At 31.3% G+C, this 24,193-nt stretch overlaps 1 protein-coding gene across 1 annotated transcript in view; it reads right to left on the reverse strand.

Moving 5' to 3' along the window:
* The window catches only part of LOC139987548 (uncharacterized), a 60,298-nt gene that overhangs the window by 914 nt on the left and 35,191 nt on the right, over positions 1-24,193 (reverse strand). Inside the window, exons 2-5 of the mRNA XM_072003924.1 lie at positions 12,903-13,108; positions 6,120-6,255; positions 3,400-3,533; positions 1,280-1,514 (exon numbers count right to left, since the gene is read on the reverse strand). Coding sequence (XP_071860025.1) covers positions 1,280-1,514; positions 3,400-3,533; positions 6,120-6,255; positions 12,903-13,108 — 711 coding nt within the window. The remainder of the gene's footprint in view (positions 1-1,279; positions 1,515-3,399; positions 3,534-6,119; positions 6,256-12,902; positions 13,109-24,193) is intronic.

Genomic DNA, 24,193 nt, shown 5'->3' on the forward strand with positions numbered 1-24,193 from the left:
TATCTCTCGAATGATACGATTAATAGGTTCAGTGTTATTTAAGATCCTGATATTCGAGATTTAAGATTTATAGTAATAGATTCAATAGGAAACAACAATGATGATTATTTTTAAAAAGCTTAGGAATATGTGTAAAAAGTACTACACATAAGACATACCTTTCTAGTTAATTTCTTGTAGTATATAGTTTGGTATCGTAATGCTTTTGCTATCATTTATGGTAGCACCAATAAGATTAATTTAAACAGTCGAGAAGAACTCTTCTGATATTATCATAATTTTACATTTCATGCTAATTTCAATGAAACTTTGACGTTATGCTGTCATTAATGTACATTTTCAGTTATTATTAGCATGATTATAGTTTGATTAGCATATTACATGATTGAGTTGAGATTAGCATATTCAGTTGATTATTACTTTGACCTGATCAACATGTTATCAAGTTACTTTTTTACGTTGTATACTAATGCTTCATTATTTGTTTTCCGTTTATATATAAGATACTATGTAGATTTTTATTAGTACAGTAATTGATATACAGTAGATTTCCATATAATTTGGATTTATTTATGTGAAGAACTATCATAAATCTTTAGAAGAAAGAGATTTTTGCTGAAGGCGGTTTATACATTTAATACGCATTTAATGTGAACCTTTGAAGATGCTAACTCTATCATTAGGAGATCTGACAATGAATTACTTGAATAGGACAGTCAAAAAGGAATTCATCTAAATATATATTTATTCTTTTATCTAGGTTTCTATCGTTAGAATTATTCGTTATGAATACACATCTAGAAATAACAAACATTTTAATTTTGAGAAGAACATAGTTCATATAATAATTAAAACGGGAAATTGTGTAGCCGTTATTTTCTTTCTCTAACGTAAAACATTGATAAATGATGAATATTTATATTTCTCAAAAATGCATATTTATTTTGGATACGTTGGAAAATACATTAAACGAATATAAAAGGAATTATTAAATATAAAACACTTGAGAAAAATCTCTCCTTTATATTTTATAATTGATAAAATAATTAATTCATAAAAAGATTCGTTGCTGTTAATCTAAAACCACGTAAGGTCACGAAGCTTTGTAATAAATCCAGAATGCGTTATGATGCTTTTGATTACATAATTGATACTTAGGAAAATCCTTTCATAAAGATGAGCCTGATATCATAGGGGTTTTAAACAGTATTAATTGCAAAACAAATGGAAAAAATAAGTACCATCGGTGAACAATTATAAATAGATTTGTAGGATATACCAATGTAAGAAGATTCCCGAGTTCCCAGTACAGATGCTAAACGTGGCCGTTCCTCGATCAAAAAAACACCAGCTTGCTTTTTATACAAATGAAAGACATTAGCGTTGCAAACAATATGTAATCTTCCGTTGTTGAAGCTATCTGGTATAATCTCAAAATCCAATCCTGCGATACACATTATTTGCTGATTGTCACTGAGCTTGTCCGTTACGTTCATTATGAAACTGGAATTCACCTGAAATAGAAAATTTCATTTACAAAACATGAAATTAAGTGATGATACATTATTAATGAGATTTAGCAATTATTTTATTTGCTAGTCATTTTGAAACTAATGAAGATGAAAACAATTAGATAGGCACGAATACTTTTCACATGTTGTCTTTTGTGTTAATAGGAGTATGATATTTTAACGTCACTGGATAATGAAAGTTATAAAAAGATAGCATTATATGAGATATTTTTAATTTTGTTTTAGATTTTAAGTTTCAACGCTATTTGGTTAGATATAAGATATTTAATTAGAGATCATGTTTCAATTACTACTTCTCGTTTACATGAACAAAGGACGATAATATTTTTAGTTTAAAATGTTATCAGATATTTTATGATGCTAATAAATTAATAGTCCGTTAAACGTCTGTTCATGAATAAAATATATGTGTTATTATCATAAAAAGGACGAAAGGAAAGGAGAATGAACAGGATAAGGACAATACTACATACAGTAAGTACTTCCTGCTTCTCAATAACACTGTAATACTTCTCTCTAGGGAACCATAAATAATTTGTGGTGTATTCAACTACAATTATAATGTTTATCAGATTGTTAGGAAATCCATAAACCGTTTCAGATTGCTAGTTTGCACCGAAATGAGACCCAGGGTTAAATGAAGTTGCTTGTAGTTAGAGGATAGCCGAACCAAGCATAATTTCCTGAACAACTTTGTACTACGCTTATAACGGTATCGTGTCGTTGCTTTCGCGAATCGATCATTTTCTCAACACGTTTCTTGCTGTTGTTTTAATGTTTCGCCTTTTACTTTAATATTCCAAGTGGTTACATCAGATTTAATCGACCTCCGTTACATACACAAATTGAAAAAAGAAAGAAGAAATAATTTACCAAATTTGACAATTTTTATTTACTGAAATATTTTGGAGATATTAAAATCTATATTTATAAAATGAAATTTTTCCATTATATGTAAAATTAAGAATTTGTTTCTTCTATCTCAGTGACTTTCAGATTATTCAATAATCTATTTATATGTGTATACTAATAAAACAAAATATTAACAGCGATATTACAGTCAAAAATGAAATATTAAATTCCAATTAAAGGTTCAAGCTTCTTTTTTGTTTCTCAATAATCGTTGACGTATGGCAAATTTATGAGAACAGCAAATACCTGTACAGGATCATATGATTGCAGGCCGGTATATTAAATTAAAGACAACATGCCTACATCGATACCCGTGTGCCTGTACGCAGGAGGAATACGTAAAGCGTGTACAAAATTCAAGAAGTTGCTTAAAAATGATTTATTATTCTTTTTCGACGTTCATTTGCATTTGTAACGTTCTGAGAACATTTTAAAAGAAAATATTGGAATATAAGTGTATATTGTAGCACATTATTTATGGAAATTATACCCTATATAGGAATAATCAGCACACAATTCCTTTAATTTTGGAGCTTCTATTATTAGGATAATGTAAAAATTACTTTAGAAATCATTTGTAATAATTTCACATTTCAATATTTTTCCTCTTAACGAATAGTCGTTTACTTTAATTTCCTTAGATTTATTAATTTATTATTTTATTAATACACTTGGGTTTATTAATTTTTAATAATATTAATTTTTAAAAGTAACATTTAATATCATTTAATATTATTGTATATTGAATAGGCAATTGAATTATAAATCTGTTTGTTGTTTCAAAGCGAAGCTTTTTTTTACTGAACAGTAGGTTTGATTGAAAGGAGATCAATAAAATTCATTGAAGAGAATGAAATATAGCAGACAAGAGCAGTAACATATTGATTCGAGTTACTACGACAATTTATCGGAAGCGCCAAACATCTCTTGAAAGTTTTTACATCCATCAACCTACCGGTACCCCATTGACAGTCCACGTCACATTTGCCGGAGGGTTTCCCGAAGGAACAGTGCAGTTTGCACGCACAGTATCTCCCACTGCATACCGCACCTTCTCGACTCTTACTTGAGGTTCGCCATTCGGGAGGTCTGAAATCCATTGAACTTCTTAATAACGGAACAAGATTTCTACTTACCAAGTGATAATTAATTTCAAATTGGTCGATTTTTAATTTTATTTTAACATTAGTCGATTACTGGATTTCTTTATACGTTTTGTATTAATATAATTATTGTATTTGTTAATTATTATATTTTAGTATATAAAATCATTCACATATTAACGTGTACAACTGTATAATAATGTATAGTTTATGTAATACATAATGTATAATTATTTTAAAAAGAGATTTTTTGTATAAAGATGGAAGATTTTCATGTATTTGTATTAGAATAATTTATAATAATTCTTTACTTTGAGATGGAAGGACTAATATATTATGAAAAGTAGATTACGAAGGAGAAGAGAAATCCAGTTTTATTAATGACATTATAACTAAAAGAGACGTGCAACAAAAGATCAAACCTTCGTGAATTTCAAAGAATTATATTTTGTTCGTTGCAACGAATTTAATTGAAAATAAAAGAAACTGAATTAATTGTTGTTTCATGTAATTCTCTTAAAACTCTGAATCATGGATCGAAATTTTCATTAAACAGTCGTATTTCGAATTATCACAACTCTTTTAATATCTCTTACTAACGTGACGATATCCATTATTAATTATATATTATCGGACCATCGCCCGATGCCACGTCGTTCAATTTGATTTATCGTCATTCATATATTTCAAGAGCATACATAGGTACTGGCGACGCGCCATTGTTGGATGAGGTGGACGCTACTTTTTCACCTCGTGGTATCCTATGGTAAGATATTCCGTATACATAACACGTCATGTACATCTCGGGAGATCATTATGCTGTCCACAGAAGGCAGTCAATTTCCTTGTAGCGGTAGCTGTCAAAGAATTGTCTCACTTCTGGGCTTGAATGACTTCCGCCTGGTAGCTAATCCTCTGTGTCTCGCGATCCTTTCTGTATCACTCTCAAGGACACGATCGCTGAAGATTACCATTTTGAACTTGTTTGGTAATGTTGTGAATGCGGGACGATCATGCCGTCTCGTGAGAATGGAGAAAAGGAAGAAAAGCAAGAGACTGTCTGAGGGATACAAGGCGAGATTCGAAGGCTCGATCCAGTATCGAGCTTTTACGAGCGATCCGTGATCGGAAAGGAGAGGCAATCACCTCGTCTCTTCAAAGAAGAATCGCTACCGTGATTGTGGCATCGTTAAGTCGACGTTCAACGAGAATACGAGACGGTGGGAACGAGACCCCGATATTCTATCCTTTACCTGCTTGTCTCCACTTCATTTTGTTTTTTCATCCCTTTTTCTATGTTTCGTTGCTCTGCCCTTTCGAAATACGTATTAATTCATCGCTACTGCTATGATCACGCTGCTCATCGCGTAGAGCGTAATCAACGGCCATAATGAAAAGTGCCATGATGCGAGTTGAAGACGCACAGTGTGAATCGATGAAAAAATAATGGGTCACGAAACGGTTGCCGACTTATTACTGATATTCGAGTATTCATTCAATGTATTCATTGAAAGTTAATAGTGCATATTAAAAGGTCAATCCGGAGGAACTAGGTGAGATGATATTGAATGGAAGTAAGGTTATGTTTATCAGGAGTGAGCTGTTAATTAACAGTAACTCGGTTAAGAGAGCCGTGAAAGATAGATGATGAAATGAAAGAAGCCTGTTCGGTGATTTAATGAGACCCACCGTGATCTCTCTTCTCTTGCTCGTGTGTTTTGTTCCGTTGAGTTTGACGTCGTCGTTTATTTTAATAATTCTACGGCTAGTTTAATTCCGTGTGGATCGAAAATTTTATATTTGTAAAATGTGTTATAAAACAAAAATTGATAAACAAGGAAAGGGGTCTATTTCATAGATTAATTTTGTTAACTGTATGTGTAATAATAATAGATTAATTTATTTAGTTAATTCTAAGATAAAATAGCCATGAAGATAAAAACTAATAGACAAGCACAAAACGTTTAATGCTCTATCTTAACCCGTAGGAAACAATGATTTATATATATATAATTCGTATCCTAAGGAGAATTTCATCATGCAGGTTTTTTTAGGAATATTAAGTCAGCGCTAATGTTACGGTGTTATACTATTTTTTAATGTTTCAATGAACACATTATCCCCTTTGACTGTATTGCTTATATCACGCAGCTAAATATGTAAATATCGGAGGTTGTTAATGTCTTTTCGTGGTTTTAGTGTGTATAGATCTTTGCTTACGAAATGACTTGATGATTAGGAGTTTGCATACTAACGAAGAATAGAAATACCACACGTCGTATTCTGCATGCACTTCTTCTCTTTCAGCCAAAAGAAGCGATGTATGCTAATTTCAAATTAACTTGCATATGTTACGAGCAAAACATCATATTTAAAATCGCGTTTCGTACTTAGACAAATTGCGTTCTAATTAGCAAAACTCTGAGCTATTCAATTTTTCTAAACTGTAGATGTATATGTCAAATTTAATTAGCATTTAACGCAAGTAGATGCAATAACTATTTGTTATAATATTAGTTTCTATGTGTCGGCTGTTCTTCGTATGAATCGAAAATAAAATTGCGATACTTACTAGCCACATGCATGTAAGCAAGGTCTACCAAAGTAGTGAATGATGGAGAATCGCCAGAAACCTCGCAGAGATATTTCCCAGTGTAGTTTGGCTGCAGGTCCCTTAAAACTACGCGATGATCATCACTTTTATTTAGCTGCAAAGTACCAGTAAAAATCTATTAATCACACCTGAAACAGTATAACTATTAGTTGCAATTGAAGTTAAAGAACGAAAATAAAAATATAGTTAAATAAACGAAAAAAAAAAAAAAAAAAGAAATATAATGAAAATCTTCAAAACAAAACGTATTTTCTATATCTTGAAAATTTAGTGACGGGATGGTAGTCGGCATCAATATCAATCGTGATGGTTAGTTTCATATTTGTTACAAATGTCGATAAAATACTCTTGTAAATATGTTTTCATCATGATGCAACAACAAATTTCAGAGATTTTCCACGCATTCGATGCATTTCGATTAAACATAAATCTTGAAACGTTGTGTGCATCTATCTGTAATACAGAATAATTGTTTTATGTCGGCATAACTTATTCGAATAAAATTCGATATCGATAGTTGTACGATAAGATAAGCGCATATTTTTCTGCGAACGTCATCGTAATCGAATTTGGAACGATGTAATTAAATTAAAATTGAGAAATCGCTCCAATATGAAGCCGGCCGGTTCATGCTAGTGTGACTCGATACAGTTCGAGTAAATTCAGCGGCGATGATTACAGGAAGGTCTGAACTGCGAACAGAGCGCGTACCATTTATTGCAAATCGATCGCATTTACTCGTTCCCTTTGACATCCTCGCACATTCGCCCGTTTCTGACAAACAATACCTCACAACATCGATTAATTACATGTTGCCAGTGGCAGCATATAAATCACACAATCAATTTTCGTCGAGTGGTGTGAACACTCTCATGATCTAAGTTGCCAATCGACCGTACATATTTATCGAACGAACACAGTAACTTAACATATTTCTTCATACTTGAACGACAATCTGGATAGGCGATAAGGTCGAGCTATGGAATTTTTTAATTTTGCAAAAATGCAAGGAGTATCGATATTCAATTTCTTATAGTGTTTCGATACTTCGTGGCATTTTAATAGATAATTAAACAAGCGAATAAACTTTTAAAAAATATAATTTTAGTTTATTATAGTATTGCTTTAGTTCATTAGTGGTATTGCTTTTTCGTGATAATTTTTATTGTGTTTTTTTAATACTTTCAGGTCATGTGATATTTTAATGTGGTATATCGTTAGATAGATTTTTATGTATCTGCGGAACGATTAAACGTGTAAAAACGCATAGAATACATATAATATACAAAAATACATAAAATATGTATAAGAAATATGCACACGCGTTATAATATCTAGTAGGTAGAACTATTCTATATCTAGTAGGTAAAAATATTCGTAATTGTATATTACATTCTGAATATACAGAAAACGTAATACAATATATAATACAACGCCTGTTGTGTAATCTTTCAGCTTATTAACAACCATAAACTTGGAATTATATTTCTTCGTGACTGAGATATAGCCAGGTGGATCGATTATCAACTCTAAGAAGAGGACAATTTCTTCTTTCTGTTTGAATTAATAATAACAATAAACGATATAAACGATAATATTCATAATTAAGGCACTTGAAAGTAAAATCTTGTCCCTGGCTTAATCACAGAACCTTGAGTCTCAAAAGAGCAATTTTTAATATTTCTACAAACGTAGGAACTTTGCTGTTTCCTAACATCTTAATATCACTAATGTGACTTTGATGTACTATTTCAATTCTTGCAGATGTGTGAAAAAAGCAGAGAAGTAATCTCGTGGAAATAGCACGCCAGATTTCGCTCGGAGGTTAAGTATGGCTGGCTTGTTCGTAAGAATCTTATAGCGTTCCGATTTCTCAGTATACGCACGAATCGGGTGTATAATTTTCATACTCTGAAAATATAACATCGCGGTGTATTGTTCATGCATTCGAAGAATTATGTGGAGAAGAAGAAAAACGGACTGCACGGAATTACGGATGAAACGTTTCGCCGGGAAATAAGTAGGGATCGATCGACTATATTCGATCGGAGTGCAGTCACGCATCGGTTCGGTTGGTTCATTGTACATACCATTTCACACCATGTCTCTCTCTGACTTCCATCGATTCGACAATTCGCTGCCGGCCACCACGCATAAATTCATCCTGGCTGACTGACAATTTTAATAATGTTACCGTTTGTGAAATACGAAGTGCCAGTGTCTGTTAACCCCATGTACACCTTATTCCCTTCGTTCTATTTGCTACTGTATATGCAATTGTACGTATAGTTGCACCTATGATTCCCTTAGGGAATACATTGCGACAAAAATGATGCAAACTATGTAATGGCCAATGAATTTACATGATGATTACGTGTTGAGTCGGTGTGAGTAGCTTGTGGAGAAAGCATTTCGAATGAAAGAATAATTTTCTAGCTGAGAAATTGATTTTAGTTGCGATACAGACAGGAGAGAAACAAATGATCGAACGGAATTATGTCTTCATCAGTCTTTCGTCTTTACTCCCATTTAAGTATGCAGCTACAGTATGTAATTTCAAGTTGCCTTGCGTTGAAGTATTTATCTTGTGATGAACAATGTTGCTGATTTAGTTATCGTGTATAGATCCTGTTTATGTATAAGATGTATACATTTTTAGTATATTCTTATAAATAATAATTTTTATTCTATTCTTATTAATTTTATCTTTGATTCATATATTTATATTTACGCTTTTTACAGGCCGTCAATCGGAAGGAAACGATATAAGGTATTACTATAATGATATTACGTGACGTTGAGCTGTTACGAATGAATGCTATTACCTTGTTACTCTATGTTTTATTGCGTGGTTATTATTGACTGATCGATGCGTTATATTAGGATCCGGTGTTTACTAGAAAGTAAAAGTTATAGACGATGTACTTGGGAACGTTGGATACAGTAGAAATTTTTTTAGGAAAAAGACGGAAGTGTCTGGAAGAAAATGTTACCTGTTAAACAGGTTCCAGCGTTTAGTTTTCTATAAGATATTCTGAAGACGTTAGGTACGCTAACATGCCATAAACGAGTTTTAGAAATTTTCTTTTCCTTGTAACTTTAATATGAAAATAATAATATAATTTGTTAATTAAATTTTATACATAAGCATCAGTAAAAAGCTCTCAAGTTATAAATACTAAGTATAATGCTAAAGAAATTCGATTTTAATTTTATTTTAGCAAGATTTTTCAAAAATACGACTTTTACTTAAAGCCGGCTGTAGAAGTTTACTATGCTGAAGCAATTTTTAACCGGACTAGACCATAAAAGTCGGTATTACTAACTTATTTTCTATCTTACAGATCAAAGGTGGCTAGAATCTTTTGGCGCATCGTGTAAGATTACAGCGCTATTCAGTAGTAGACTTAGAACGAGGCTAAAAAGAAAAATATTCATTGCGATCACGATATCCATTGACCGAGAAAAAGAAAATTGCAAGGGAGAGGCTAACGCTACATCTAGCCTACTAATAAATTTTTATTACTTTTATTAGTGCTTTTAAACACTTTTTTCCTTCACTTTAAGTACATATTATCACATGTGTTATATACTATGGATAAGAAACTTGTATAAATATAGCGAACAGAGTTCACGATACATAAGTACACACGTTATAAACATTAGTTTTAGAAGATTAATACGGTTGTCGAATGAAATTATTTCACCTGCAACGTATCATTTTCCACAATACAATTTTAACACTTTATACAATATTTGAATATATTTTAAGAGATTTGTAAATTATTCATTATTACAATATTCATGATTTGTCTATCAATCACATTTCGATAAGGAAAGAATATACCTATCTAAATTGAACTACTTAATTATTATTAAATCATAATTATTAAAGTTTATAAAACATTATCAATTTGAGAATTGAGATCCTCCTGAAGTTTATAGATCAAGTTATATATATTGTTTTTTCTTAAGGGAGATTCAATAAATATTAAAACACAATATTATGTAACATTACATCACAGCTTATTCGTTTTATCTATTAGAAAGTAATGGATAATTAATAATTCTCGTATAAGATTATTTGTAGATCTAAATCTATCTAAAGAATATAAGAATATAAAACACTTTTATTTATAATAATCTTTCCTTTCACAAATATTTAATTCGACGAATACAAGTCAGGTTAAATCTAGTATTACAGTTTTCACTTAAAAACAGGGTGGGCATACATCAGCTCCAGAATTAATCTTGTCGAAAACAAAGTTTCCCGGCGAACATGTATCCGTATAAAAAAGAGGTCGTATCGAAATTTTTGTTGCTCCATATATTTCTCCCCGTGAAGTGGTAGGTGTGCGTTACGATTTATCGATTCAAGGGATTGTCCGTACTTTCCGCCGGTAAAATCTAATTGGAAAAGCATTGCGTGCATGAAAACGCTCCAGTGGTTAGTCGGTCGATCGTCCAGGTTGGTTCGTGTACATGGAATTCGTGACGTCGCGTAAAGCCCTTAACAGATTTTTAACTTGCATCGAAGCGTTGATTTTGTGGCGTCCACTCGTTTCTCTTCTCTGATACGCGTTCCACACTGCACGCGAACACCGTGTACTTTGTTTCGTATTGTATCACCCCTATATAGTTCCTAAATAGTTCCTAAATAGCTTTATGGGATCAAAGAAAGTTGTACTTTTTATGGAGGAAAGATACTTTTGATACGGATTTCGTGACTTAGTCGGGCGACAGGATTGAAGATAATTTTTCAGTGATTTGTGAAGATAGCTCATTGTATAATTTTGAAGAAAAATGTTTATTTTATCATTCATCGCTAGTTTTGAAACTATGTTAACTCTTGCAGACTATCATGGGGTGAAAGTTCATTATAACGTATGAAGATTACAGGGAGAGAACGTAATGAGTTACGTTTTCTACTTTTTACAGAGAAAGTAATTTTGCGATTCGTTATGTTGTCCATTCATCTCATATCACCAAAATTGTGTTTCTTTATTCTCTTCAAAATTAAAAGATACGAATAGGTATTTAAATTTCACATAATAAATAAATCGAATTAAAGTAGTACAATAATTTTAATCGTAGAACTGCTTTGTTGCTTCGATGTATTTAAGAAGGGTCGATAAGAGAATTCAGAGGATTGTTTCAAGATTTCGTTAAATTAATTAAACTGTCTAAAAGAACATGGTTTACACCCGGAAGCTTCGAACAGTTCCAACTAATCAGGATTTCTTCCAGATCAGCCAGTCGTAGCAACGGTACATTCTGCTTGGTCACCAGTATTTGTGCACGCTTTTAGCAAATTAGAATGTGACTGACGAAATTTTAACGTTCTATCGATTGTCTGTGTACTAGAATGGAATATATGTTGTTGCATTGTCTTAAAAATATCGATCCTTCATTGATTTCCCTTTTTTCTTTGAATTTTCAATGCTTAATATATAATAATGATTGATAATAATATTTTTTATGTAATATATCTTTATTTCTTAAAGCACTTGGAGGATAAGTATTTGGATTAGTTTCGATTCATAATTCGTATCTTCTCTGTTCCCTGTTCAAATGTTTAATTCCTGACAATTTCATCTATTAGAAAGCTCGTAGCGGTATAGAAAGTACAGAGCAATATATCTGTTTCGAAAGCATCTCTAATCAATGTTTCGAGTATTACCCTCACATAAATCGTTGCCACACTCACTATTCACGGTACGGCACCGTAGACATAAAAAAATTAGTCAGTCAGATTTAGCAGTTAAAAAATAGTTCTTGAAAGTCAAAAGTTAACGTTAAAACAAGAATTATTATTATTTATATTACTTTCATAAAATTCAAAATTATACTCAAATTATGTTTTACGTAATATATAGCAAATATATTTTTCAGTCATTCAATGACACCAAAATATTGAAGATATTTGTTTTTTTATTTGAAGAAATTTATAAATTATTCTTTAATTATGTATGATATTCTAAAGACAGTTAAACATTGATAACGAAGATACTGCTACGAAGAACATTTTAAATTAAAATCTATGGGTAGTAAAATGTTAATTTGCCTGATATAATTGGGAAGTTCATTAACAAAGCTAGGAAATGAAAATTTTGTAGATGTTCATGCCATGAAAAATACAGCGAATACAGGGTGTACATTTAATTACTTAAAAGATATGGTATATGTGCTCGTATATAGGTATGTAGTTTGTCAGGTACAACTATATAATAAAGTAGGACATGAATGGTACTAACAAACTTTCACGCTTAGCGAAACTTGGGGAAATATAATCCGAGAGACTCACTTCCGTTTCCTCGGTTCTCGACGATTGCACGTCAGGTGCGAATGTAAAACGTGATTCGCACAGGGTCGCCTTCCAACTTTTAATAAGTAAGAAATTCTGGGAGTGTTCCTAGCTCGAAATAACTCGACGACAATTCTCTGAGTAGCGTCCAGCAGATTACTGTTGCGAAATCTCAAAAACCGCCTTATTTAACCAACTTTAATTAGTGAAACAACCGATTATAAGTCATCGTTTAGATGTTTTTTCAAATCTTAACATAAAAACAGTGAAATATTATAAACTTATTAAAACAGAAACAGAATAATTCGTTTAAATAATGTAAATAAAATAATCGAAGGGAAAAAATAATTTTTGATATTGTGCAATTTTATAAAAATAAAATATTTGTAGATGATACTGAATATTATATGGATACATAGTAAGACTCGGATACTTACAATAACCTTATTACCCAATTCTCCAAAAGTACTTGTCGGTGGCAACTCTTTAGGAACGTATCGAAAAAATTCAGAACCTTTGTAGTACCATTTCATTACGTATAAAGTATCTGATTCTAAATCGTATCCGCAACTCATATTGACGGTCGTGCCAGCTGCTACAGCCAATGGAATATCGATAGATATATTCTTAAGTCCGCGTACACCTGAAAATAAAATAAAACGATATGATTGTTCCACTAGCATTTATATACATATAGTAATATATGGCACAGTAAGAAATTTGTTTCTGTATATTTTGATGCCAGAATTATATGATGCAGAAATTTCTTATGAAGATGATTTGCATGTAAAATGTTACGTTTTATGAAATTTTTTATAAAATAATGTCAATCAGATTTAGGAGTTTTGTTTAATTTAATTCAGACTGACACAATTATGTTTGTCTATTATTAGTCGTTTTAATATATTTGAATTCTCTTTTTATCTAGTTGCTATCTTTTTCCTACATCTCTCTATCTCTTCGCCCCATTTACTCTTTTAGGATACGTTTTCAAATTTTTCGTGAATTAAAAAGATCTAAATTTTAGTATTAAATTAACAACGTCGTAAATGTTATTATTTAGTAAAAAAATCGAATGTTTACTTTTTTAAACAAGTTTGTCAGATAAAGGAAAAGCTCTTTTATATAAATTGTAAACCTTCCTTTAAGGTATACAAAGTTAAGCGACAAGCATTTATCCTATAATAACTTAAACAGACAAGTACTTACGAAACTTTCTACGTAAGCTTAGCAACGTCAGCGTCGACGTTAGTCGCCCATGGGATTACATTCCCAAGAAAAGAATTGCGTGAAAAGGGTAGGAAAAAGTTTCGACATTGACATCGATTTTTAAATATCACTCTAGGGAACTATGCGGTTTTACTCGTTTTTCAGATAGTAATAATGCGCGTTTTCAACTTTTGTCGCCTAATGTTTCCATATACGTAGAAGCATCTAAAACTTTCTATTGTGTTAAATTCTAATCACAGATAAGGCTTACTTTTGGAAAAGTTCCACATTTTATCTTTAACTGTGTGAATTAAAATTTACGTTTAACTGAAATGATAGTTTTCATGGGAAATATGAAACCATATTCGTTGCTATAGTATCATGATATTTACGAGAAATGATATGCTGTAAGTATAAATGACAGAAATAATTATGCCCCTGCGTTTGCCTTTTCCTTTAAAGGAAACATAATGTTTAATAGTTAAAATTGTATTTATGTGCTGTTGATATTTAAGATTATGTATTTTAATTCTTCTTGATTTCTAGTAAACTGTTTTTACTGTAAACTGTTTTTAAATTAAGGCTTTAGAACATCAATTATTTTAACATTTACAATTATATTCTTATGCATTCTGAAAGTAATAGACTAGAATTCCTGGATATTTTAAGCGTAAGTATTAATTAAGCATAATTTTAACCTTTTCATTCTCAAAATGATTACAAACACTTGTCTGTAATTTTTCCACCTAATATGATCATACGACAGATAAATGATTCCCATAAATATTTTTATAATCAGGAATATATAAGGAAATAAAATAAAACCATGTCCATAATTACAATATATAATTGATTCTCAATAAAAGCAACATTCTCTTTTATAATTCTAAATATCTAACCATACAACTACACCATCGCAACAAAAGGGTTGATATATCGACTGTCGTATGAAGTTCGATTTTATTTCAATCGAAATATTTTTTCTTAATTTCCTTATATTTATTGTGGTTTGAAAATTGGATAATTTAAATAATTTTCAATCTAGAATTCAATTCTTCCATTATAACGAAAATAACTACTGATAAATAATTTTCTCATTTCTTGCTTCTCCGAATTCAATTGAAACTTTATGTACGTATTTCCAGAATAACAAGATCGCTGCGGTAGAGATCCAAACGGTACATTTTATATTTATGATTAGACCTCTATCAGAATGAATATGTGATGCAACCGCCTACGGTAATGTTTGTTTATTCGCGATAAGAGGATGTGCTATATTTCGAGCTCACAGTTATCGCCAACGGGTTGAAAACTTTGTCCGTTTCGTCGGTGTTTCGGCTTAAGGGAGGAAAAAAATCTGTCGCAAGTTAAACGTCTAGCTCGTGGATTTGCGAGATCAGCACGCGATGAACGTGAGTGGCATTTGCGATGCCAGACTAACGTTCCAGCTTCGTCATTAATTAACCGTTTTTCATGGAAACGCGAAACTTGTTAATTATTCATGATACAACGTATACAGAGCCAGGATACTGCACGTGTAACGTAATTAGTTCCTAATTGATCTAATAAATAATTATAAAGGTACCACATTAAGAAGCATGATACACGTTTCTTATCCTTCTCTATTTCTTTCCCAATCTTACTGTGTTTATTATAGTAAATTTATTATAATAATATATTGCAGTAGCATATTATATAAATTACGTTTTTAATAGGTACAAATGTTTCGTTTTACGAGAACGATATTCTCACCTGTTGTGAATAGATACCATTTAGACTTACGGAATTATAGAATAACGTTTTCGTACATTGTCTAAAAATTCAGCGGTATCAGAACTATTTATAATAAAAAAGGTATTGGGAAAATATCTAATTTCTACTAAATATTTGATCTAATATTTATGATTTCACCTCGTTTGGATAACAATCTACCAACGTTCAAATAATCGACCGTTTATTCGAATACATGTTCTATCATAGTTATCATAAAGCTTGGTGCGTTGGCAGAGGCTAATTAGAGTGTGTAATGGTTACACAGGTCTCGAAATTGTGCATACATAGATGATGATCGTGTAGAATCAGTTGTTTGACCGAAGACACAGCGGGAGACGCACACATTCATCCGGCAGATTGTTTCAGTGAGATTTAAATACCCGCTGGTCGCTAATCACCTCGCTAATCCTTAATTACTGCCCTAGCCCGATTGTTATTCGCATCACGGGCTTGTGGAACACGCACCTTCCATTTTTGGAAGATGAAACCTTCCCATAAATAACAGTACCCCGAGACAATAGCGTTGCATAAACTCGCTACCTATATATCAACTCTCTTGCCCTTAAATTATCGCTGGAATAATAGGGCAAGCGTAGCTAGATCCCAAAATCGTTTTCCTTCACGACCATTTTGCCGCGTTCTTCGTCAAATTGCGCAGGCAAACGTTAAACACAGACCATTCGGAATTAGATGCACTACATTCTGTTATTTAGGTTTCAAAACCCTCCTAAAGAGTTACAGTTTATATAATTGAAGTAGGTTTCAAAGACGACCGATTTTGTATGTGATTACAACCATTTTTTTCGTTAAGAAGTGAATGCATTGAAAAATAGACCCAAGATGTATATTGCTAATTTATAATTTATCCTTAGAACTGGCCATCATTTTTATAAGTATTATCATTCGCTAAATGTTTATTATCTCATAATATTGTATGCGAATTTTACCAAGATGTAGACGATACCTTACAAATCGATTTAATCGGGATATATTACATTATCCTGTAGTTCGTTTGTAAAATGAAAGAGATAGAATAATCAATTTATAAAGGTAATTTAAATTCTAGAAAATCTCGAAAATATTATGCAAATCTGTTTGGAAGTTCAATGCAAATTATTCAACTGTAGTTAGGTTAATTTATTTCCATTCTAAAATTGATATTTCACAAGACACCCGCGATACACATCTTTGTAGTATATTATTATATAAAATTTTAAGTAAAGAAAATATTTCATTTATGCCATTTTCGATAATGGCTAAATATTATTAGTCGAACATACATTTAAACAGTGTACTTATTTAAGAAAATAGTTTTTCAAAGAGCAATTTTTCAGTAGATGAAATTACATTCCCAAGCAGCAAAAAAGGTAATTTCCACACACCTCGCTGTGGGAATTGTTTCAGTTCACAAAAGAGGGTGTGTCAATGCTATAATTAGATCGGTGCTATAATTAGCGAACAAAATCAGATTGCGTAAAGGAAATCAGATGCGGAAAGGAAATCAGATGCGTAAAGGAAATCATATTATACCTACGGATTTCTTATGTTAAAATTTAATTTGCGCTCTTAATTGGTATACAGTTAGCTGCGGCAATTTCTACAATCATACAGGGATTTATATAGTATCTTTATTAACCATAAGACACAGTTGTCACACATTACGATAAATTACTTTTAAATGCTCGCTTACTGCGAATAAAGATTTTGCGAATATTTTTAAGTATACGGCAATGCCTGTTGAATTTTAATTAGGCCTTAATTACTTATATATTTCAACGGTCATATGGCGTTAGCCCCTCTAAAAAGTCTTCAAAGCATTATGCATATCCTTGGCAAGATCCCTTACGGCCGCAAAGACGGAAAAGCCAAAGGCGTAAAGAGCTTGTACTTTGAAATGAGATCCCTTTCTTCCTTCAGAACTCAACTAAATGAAACCCCATCCCTGATACACAGTCGGTTGTGGACCCTTTTATTGTTTTGTATAAAACCAGGAAAAAAACGAATGGAAGAGAGTCTCGGGAAATATTTGTTATAAAGAAAATATCGTACCCGGAGCGGTCTATACCATAATCTGCTTCAGCATCAAAAGAACACTGGAGTTACAGATGATAGTATGTATATTTATTACTTTCATTTTATCAGGCATCTTGGTCTCGTATCCTTTCTATTTCAAAAGAATAATAGTGCTAATTAACTGAAAGTTACAACGATTGGCAAATAAACAAATAATATATGGTTACATTTATGAGAAGATGAGGAATATTTCGCCTAAAAATTATTCGTTTTATTTCTTCAACGAGCGAAAGATACTTGTAATGTTTCAACAAATATTTTCGAGATATTAATATTAAAATTAAGATAAGAAATCGCATACGTTATGTTCCTTTCATATTTCCTTTTCATCCTCCTAGATGTAAAAAGAAATGTTTTAACAATAATACATTTTATAGAAAAGATTCAATATGATCCAAGAAACGTAACAGGGTTCAATATGTAATAAAAGATAAGTTTTAAAATGTTGAGAAGCATTTAAATACTTTCGTAATACACAAGAAGCGAGTTTAATAACGCTTAATAACGTCGAAACCCCTCTGATATGAATCCATGGAAAACTAGACATTAATTCTGACGATTGGTATCGATTCGGTGAAGAAAGTGGCTAGAAGGCGGCACGAGGCCGATCTTTTAATCCAACAGATGGAAGTGTTACGATCGACTTAGTATTGCTACGTATCCGGAACGGTGCCTTGGCCGTATTTAATTTCCAATGGAAATCGAGAATCTACCAGTCGAAGCGGGCTGGCTCAGTTAATATTGTAAGATTCAGAAGCGCTCGTTGAATCTTTAAAGTTTCGAACCCGTAGCGGGAGAGATGGCCAGCAATCGGAAGCAGAAAAAGGATTTCGCCGAGTCCAAAGCGATACGAACCCTCGAAATGGTCCTGAACTTTTATACGATGCTCGTAAAAAGTTTTATAATAAAATGTATACCGGAACAGACTATCGAGGATAAGTACCTGACGTCGTCTAGTCGCATATGAGTATTTTCAAACCGCGTCTATTTCCCGGATCATTTCGTGGTTTAACGTAGCACGTATCTTTGATGTATATCACGTACACCGAATAGCTTTTTTACGTTCGTTTTATACTAAAGCTTTCAAATTTATTGTATTTAATTGCTTTTAATCTTTCATCTCTATTTATTTCTTATGTTAAAGGAAACTCGGATACTTTGTAGATATATAATAATAGCGTGAGCTTGTATCGCGAAAGTTGTGAATATTTTATATTTGGAATAAATTTCGAAGCTATTTCAATCTCTAATTTATAGTACAAGCTTTATATTTAAATATGTCCAATAAAAGTTTAATGTAAAAGAGAAATGAAATATTTCAATTTGATAACAATGCTTTTTAGATATCAAAATATGGGCAGTTGAAATAACTTGATTTTATTCCCAATGTACAATATTATATACAATTATTTGATTGGTATCTGCATGTAAAGAAAGGTGCCAATCTATAAACTTTATTATTAGAAGAAATAATGAAATGGAGAAAATAAAAACAAAGTCCATTCCATGCGATTATGTGCTTATATCCCTGATTATGAAGTACTTTAATATATTTCCGGTTTAACCGGATATTTGATTCTTTCTGCTGCTTTTATAGCAGGCGCACAAAAATGTTTTAAAAACCAATTTAATGTTGATTTCAAGCAAATTTAGTGTACGTCCATTAAACGTGAATACCCAACGGTGCAGTGCGGTGCACGCTCGAAATACTTTGGAGAGATTTTACATGTTATTAATATTCTTAACCTCTAAAATTACTAATAATTTTATCAATTCTCTCTCTATATATAATTCTACTTTGTAATATTTAAATAGTTCTTAACTAAATGCATGCGTGAATTCAGCATGTTATCGTAAAATTATTTGAAATGATGTTTTAAAATATTGAAAAGTTGATTTGAATATTAAAATATTGAACAAAGAAATTTATAATTTATAAGTTAAATATCACTTTTATTTTCATGAATATTTTATTTCACTAAATAAATTAATAGTTTTAACTCAGACAAATATTTATAAAATTCCATTTTCAAGTTACAATATACTTTACATTAATACACCTTCTTTAATTAATATTCTTTTAGTTTGCATTTGTATATCTATTACAATTTTTCATAACAATAATAAGTAAATTATTTTACATATATCTTTTACTGTATATAAAAATCTTAAAAAATTAAATAAACGTTTTGTCAATGAATACAAAATAAAACGTTTCGTAATAAGTATTTTAAAGTTGAAGTGGTTTAATATTCGTAACATAGTGATGTCTTCTTACGCAGACATTATGTACGCTAATTGTAGAGATTTATTTTCACATTATGGATACGTGCTTGCAGGTAGTAATTTAATCTGTATCGCGCTATTGTTCTTCTATCTCCAAGGAGGAAGTTTACTGTTTCAAAGTACAAGCTGTGTTAACTGTTTGCGGGAATATTTTTCTCCAAATAACACGCGAGGTCGCTTCATGTTACACAATAATTTCTGACTAATGTTAAATACAAGCTATAATTAACGCCATTTAATAATTTTTATATAAATACATGAAAAGTAAATAATATATGCGTAAATTTAATAAATTCAGGAATTTGATATTTTTCTTATTTTGAATATTTTGTCGATAAAAATTCCGAGAATCAAAATGGGTCAAACCGTCAATCCAATCCAATTTATCATTCAGTTGAGAATAAACAAACTACTGGAAAAAGAAATACGTATTTCTGCATAGTTCGAATTGGTTCATCGTGGCAAAGTTTTGCTACAAGAAAGTCGGTGAAGTAAGTAACTCCTTTGATAACCTTTCTTTTCTTTCCTTTTATCTCTTTCTTCCATTCTCTTCTAATATGAACCCGTCCTACTGAAACTGTTCCTATCGAAAACAAATGTAAGAAATCTCAATACAAATATACAGAATTTTCCATTTGTCGTGACTAACAATTTTCTTATTTTTGTTGCTATCTTTAATTTTCGCTACATTACATAGATAATTAGAATTGTTTAGAATTATAGAAGTTCTTTAAGGGAATATACTCGATAACTACTTAATTTTTAGATTGTTACAACAAGAGCTATATATATAGAGTTGTAAGTAATAGTTTAAGTAGAATTATGGTTTGAAATAGACATATTACAGAGATCTTGGAATATAAATTAAGGATGAAGTTTAAATAAATTGAAACACACTGAAACGTATACACAGTTCGATACAGGAAGTTAAATAACTTAAACTTCATAAATAGCACTTTAATGTAGGAATTCAACCAATCTCTAAAACCGAAATTAAATACAAAGCTAAAAAGAACTAAGATAAAACACATTGAAATATATACGCATACAGTTGTGTAAAAGAAATTAAACAATTCTAACACTATACATTGCAAGTAACGATATAAAATAGAATGCTGGTTTGATTATTAAATCATTCCTTGTTTCAGAAACAATTTTCTATCAACCGATCCATGTTTGGAACAAGCGTACTATGGATACGAAATATGCCACAATAGAGTTCCCAATTCCTCGTTGTCTTCTCTCGTATCAACCTCCCGCGTACCCATCCAGCTACCCTCAGTTGAAACCCTATTCTGAGCGAGCTTAACTTCGGAAGTATGTGTTGCGTGTTTGTATACGGTTGTGATTTACTCGCTTCCAGGGCTATGTATCTTCCTATGACTGGCTCCTGTGAAAACGTGGAGAGTGGCAATGCCAAGAAGAAAGCAGAGGGCGAAATTTGTCCGTTTTCTGTTGATGGTGTGCGGCAGTATAAATTCGTCGATGTATCAGTGGTGGTCTGTTGGATTGCTTTCGAAGCTTCCAGTAACGCGTTTGCCTTGCAGCATCGTAATCCTTGGAGAAGTTCATGCTGGTCACATAGTGCTGATACGGTTCCAGTTTCAAACTGGTGAAATTCTGAAAATCAGGATTTTCAGCGCTTTGCGGTTTAATTGAACCACATTTACTTTATTTTCACATTAACTCTTTGCCGACCTTCATTTATAATTTAATCTAATCTACTGGAAGTTTGGTTGCACAAATCATTCGTGGTGTTTTTCTATATGTCTTTATTACATTTTATTATATATAATATATGTATAAAAATTTAATGCACAACTCACGTTATTGGTATTTTTTCATATGTATCATCATATTGTTTTATAGTACGTACAATATGTGTATAAAGAAATTGAATATATTTTTAAATTATGTATTCAATCGAATAATTTTATATACCATTCATATTTAAAGTCTACTCATTACGAAGTTTTAAGCTATTTGATAATTCATTACTGTTAAAGAACGAAAAATTTGTGGATTACATTTATGTAAATTTAAATTTCATAATTTTCTTATTAAGTACAGATCCATACAATTTTAAAGTCAAATTTAATCTATAATGCATTCATATTTTATATTCCGCTTTGTCCTCGTTCATTTTTATTGGAAATATATTAAATTTTCACATGTTTAAATTTATAGTATTCAGTAGTTAAAAACACGATGTTTTCTCTAATTCCATAAGACGAGATATTAAATTGTGAATAAAAAATATAACAGATGTTAAGTAGGTATATATACGGAAAATATTAATGCTAATCAATAAGTATACCTTAACTAACAATAAGTTTACTTACTTATTGTAAAGGTACTTATTAAGTAAGTTAACTAACAATTAACTAACAACAAGTACTTTTTCATTTTGTACATTAATTACGTATAATTATATTACCAATTACGTATTCCTCTTCGCTTTGGCTTTACATGCAATCAAACTAGCACAATATTTTCCAAAAGCACACAGAATCAGGTTTTATTTTATGTGTATTTTCAATATCAATTTAGTCAATGCATTGTAAATATTCATCCTATTTGTTTATATCATTTTTACACAAAATATCTTTCAATATGAAATTTCAAACAAATTTCTAATCAAGACAAATGTAAATTACCACTTACAATTATAATAATTTTCCATGTGCGTGTAAAATAACGCTCATACTTCCAGCGAAGTTTTCATTATCAATTTATTTACATCTATTTAATTAATAATAATAGTTATTTAATTACATTCAATTATCTTATTGTATAACGATATTCTCTATTATTTTGATTCCGTAATTGTTATTGTGTATGAACTTTTGCTTTTTATTGTATTTTTTATTTAATATAATTTCGCTTTGTAGATTTCATATTGTATGAAAATAAAATAAATTCTCTCTGTTAATTATTTGTAAGGTTTTGTGGAAAAATTGATTGATAGGCAAATTTCCCGCCTGAGATTGAATCATCAACATAATGCAAACACGTCTTTAGTAATGACGATTGGCACGTATACGAGGTTCTAAGAGAAACCTGGATGGTTTAAAGCCATGAAAGTCTGGTTCAACAACCACGAAGGTGAGAAGAGTCGTAGAAAACATGAGAATATGAGTTCATTGTTGACTACGAAGGCTTGTAGACGTGTAAGGGGATTACACTTTATCCCCTCCACCCTATTGGTATAATATACAGCTATTGTTGCTGGGCTCGCTTCCTCGTAACTTCGTGTATATATCAACTAAGATACGCATATTTCTTTTTATTGCATTTCTTTTACGTTCTCTCGAAACAAATAAAAATATTACGCCGCACCTTTCCGGCATCTTAGGATTATTTCACAAACGACATTATGATATTTTTATCTCGGCTTGATAAACAGCGTGCGTGAGAGGATGTGTAAAATTTCATGGAAGACAAGAATCGCGTCAATTAGAATTGTTATTATGTTGTAAATGTTTACTAAGCGTTTTCTGACAAGGAACAGCGATAAAATGTAAAGTTACGGAGGGAAAGTGCAAGAAGATGCATTTATGTGCAAACGTAATGCCGACAAATAAGGACATTCAGAATTAACATTTAAAGTTGTGTTCATTACGTACAATTAGATTCATTTTGTAGAGTGTAATTGTTGGCTAAGTTGATAGCGATTTATTTTTTATTAGATGAAAGGATTACGTTTGCTCGCTGGAAACTTGGTTCCATTCCAACAGCAGATTGCTAGTTTTTGCCATTTGGAAACATATCTAATTAATAGAGTTTCTTGCGAGATTTCTTTCCAAAGTTATCCGCTGCACACTATCTTACAGATATCTACAAATTTTATTTTTATTCTGTTAAATGTAATTGTATTTTTTAGTATTTCCTATCCAAATATTGGACGTCCTTTTTTTATAATTATACATAACTAATAATTGTAAGAAAATAAATTTAGAATCAGTACGTGTACCACGTAATCTACGAATTGTAAAAAAATGTCAGCTTTTAAACTTTCGTTACCTTACAAATTCGTCAAAAATTTACCTAAATGAGGAATATTATTACTAATATCCACAATATTCGGATTAGAAGCAAAATTATCACGAGATGCATTACAAGTAAAATTAAAAAAGCGATTCTAAATGTTTGGTCCGTAGTGTATACTTAAAACAATACAATAAAAACATCCATAATATGACGTAACTCAGCATCAGGATTTATTTTATAACGCGAACAGAGCAGCACAATTCTTTTCATCCGGCGCGTTATCACGTAATGACGGAATAAACTAAAACAGTAGGCATTATCTGGAAACAGGGCGCTTTACGATATATTGGATCGTTCGGTCATCGTAAAACTGATTATCGATAGCGGATGCGGAAAT

The sequence above is a fragment of the Bombus fervidus genome, chromosome 5 (genome assembly GCF_041682495.2).
Source record: "Bombus fervidus isolate BK054 chromosome 5, iyBomFerv1, whole genome shotgun sequence".
Taxonomy (NCBI): domain Eukaryota; kingdom Metazoa; phylum Arthropoda; class Insecta; order Hymenoptera; family Apidae; genus Bombus; species Bombus fervidus.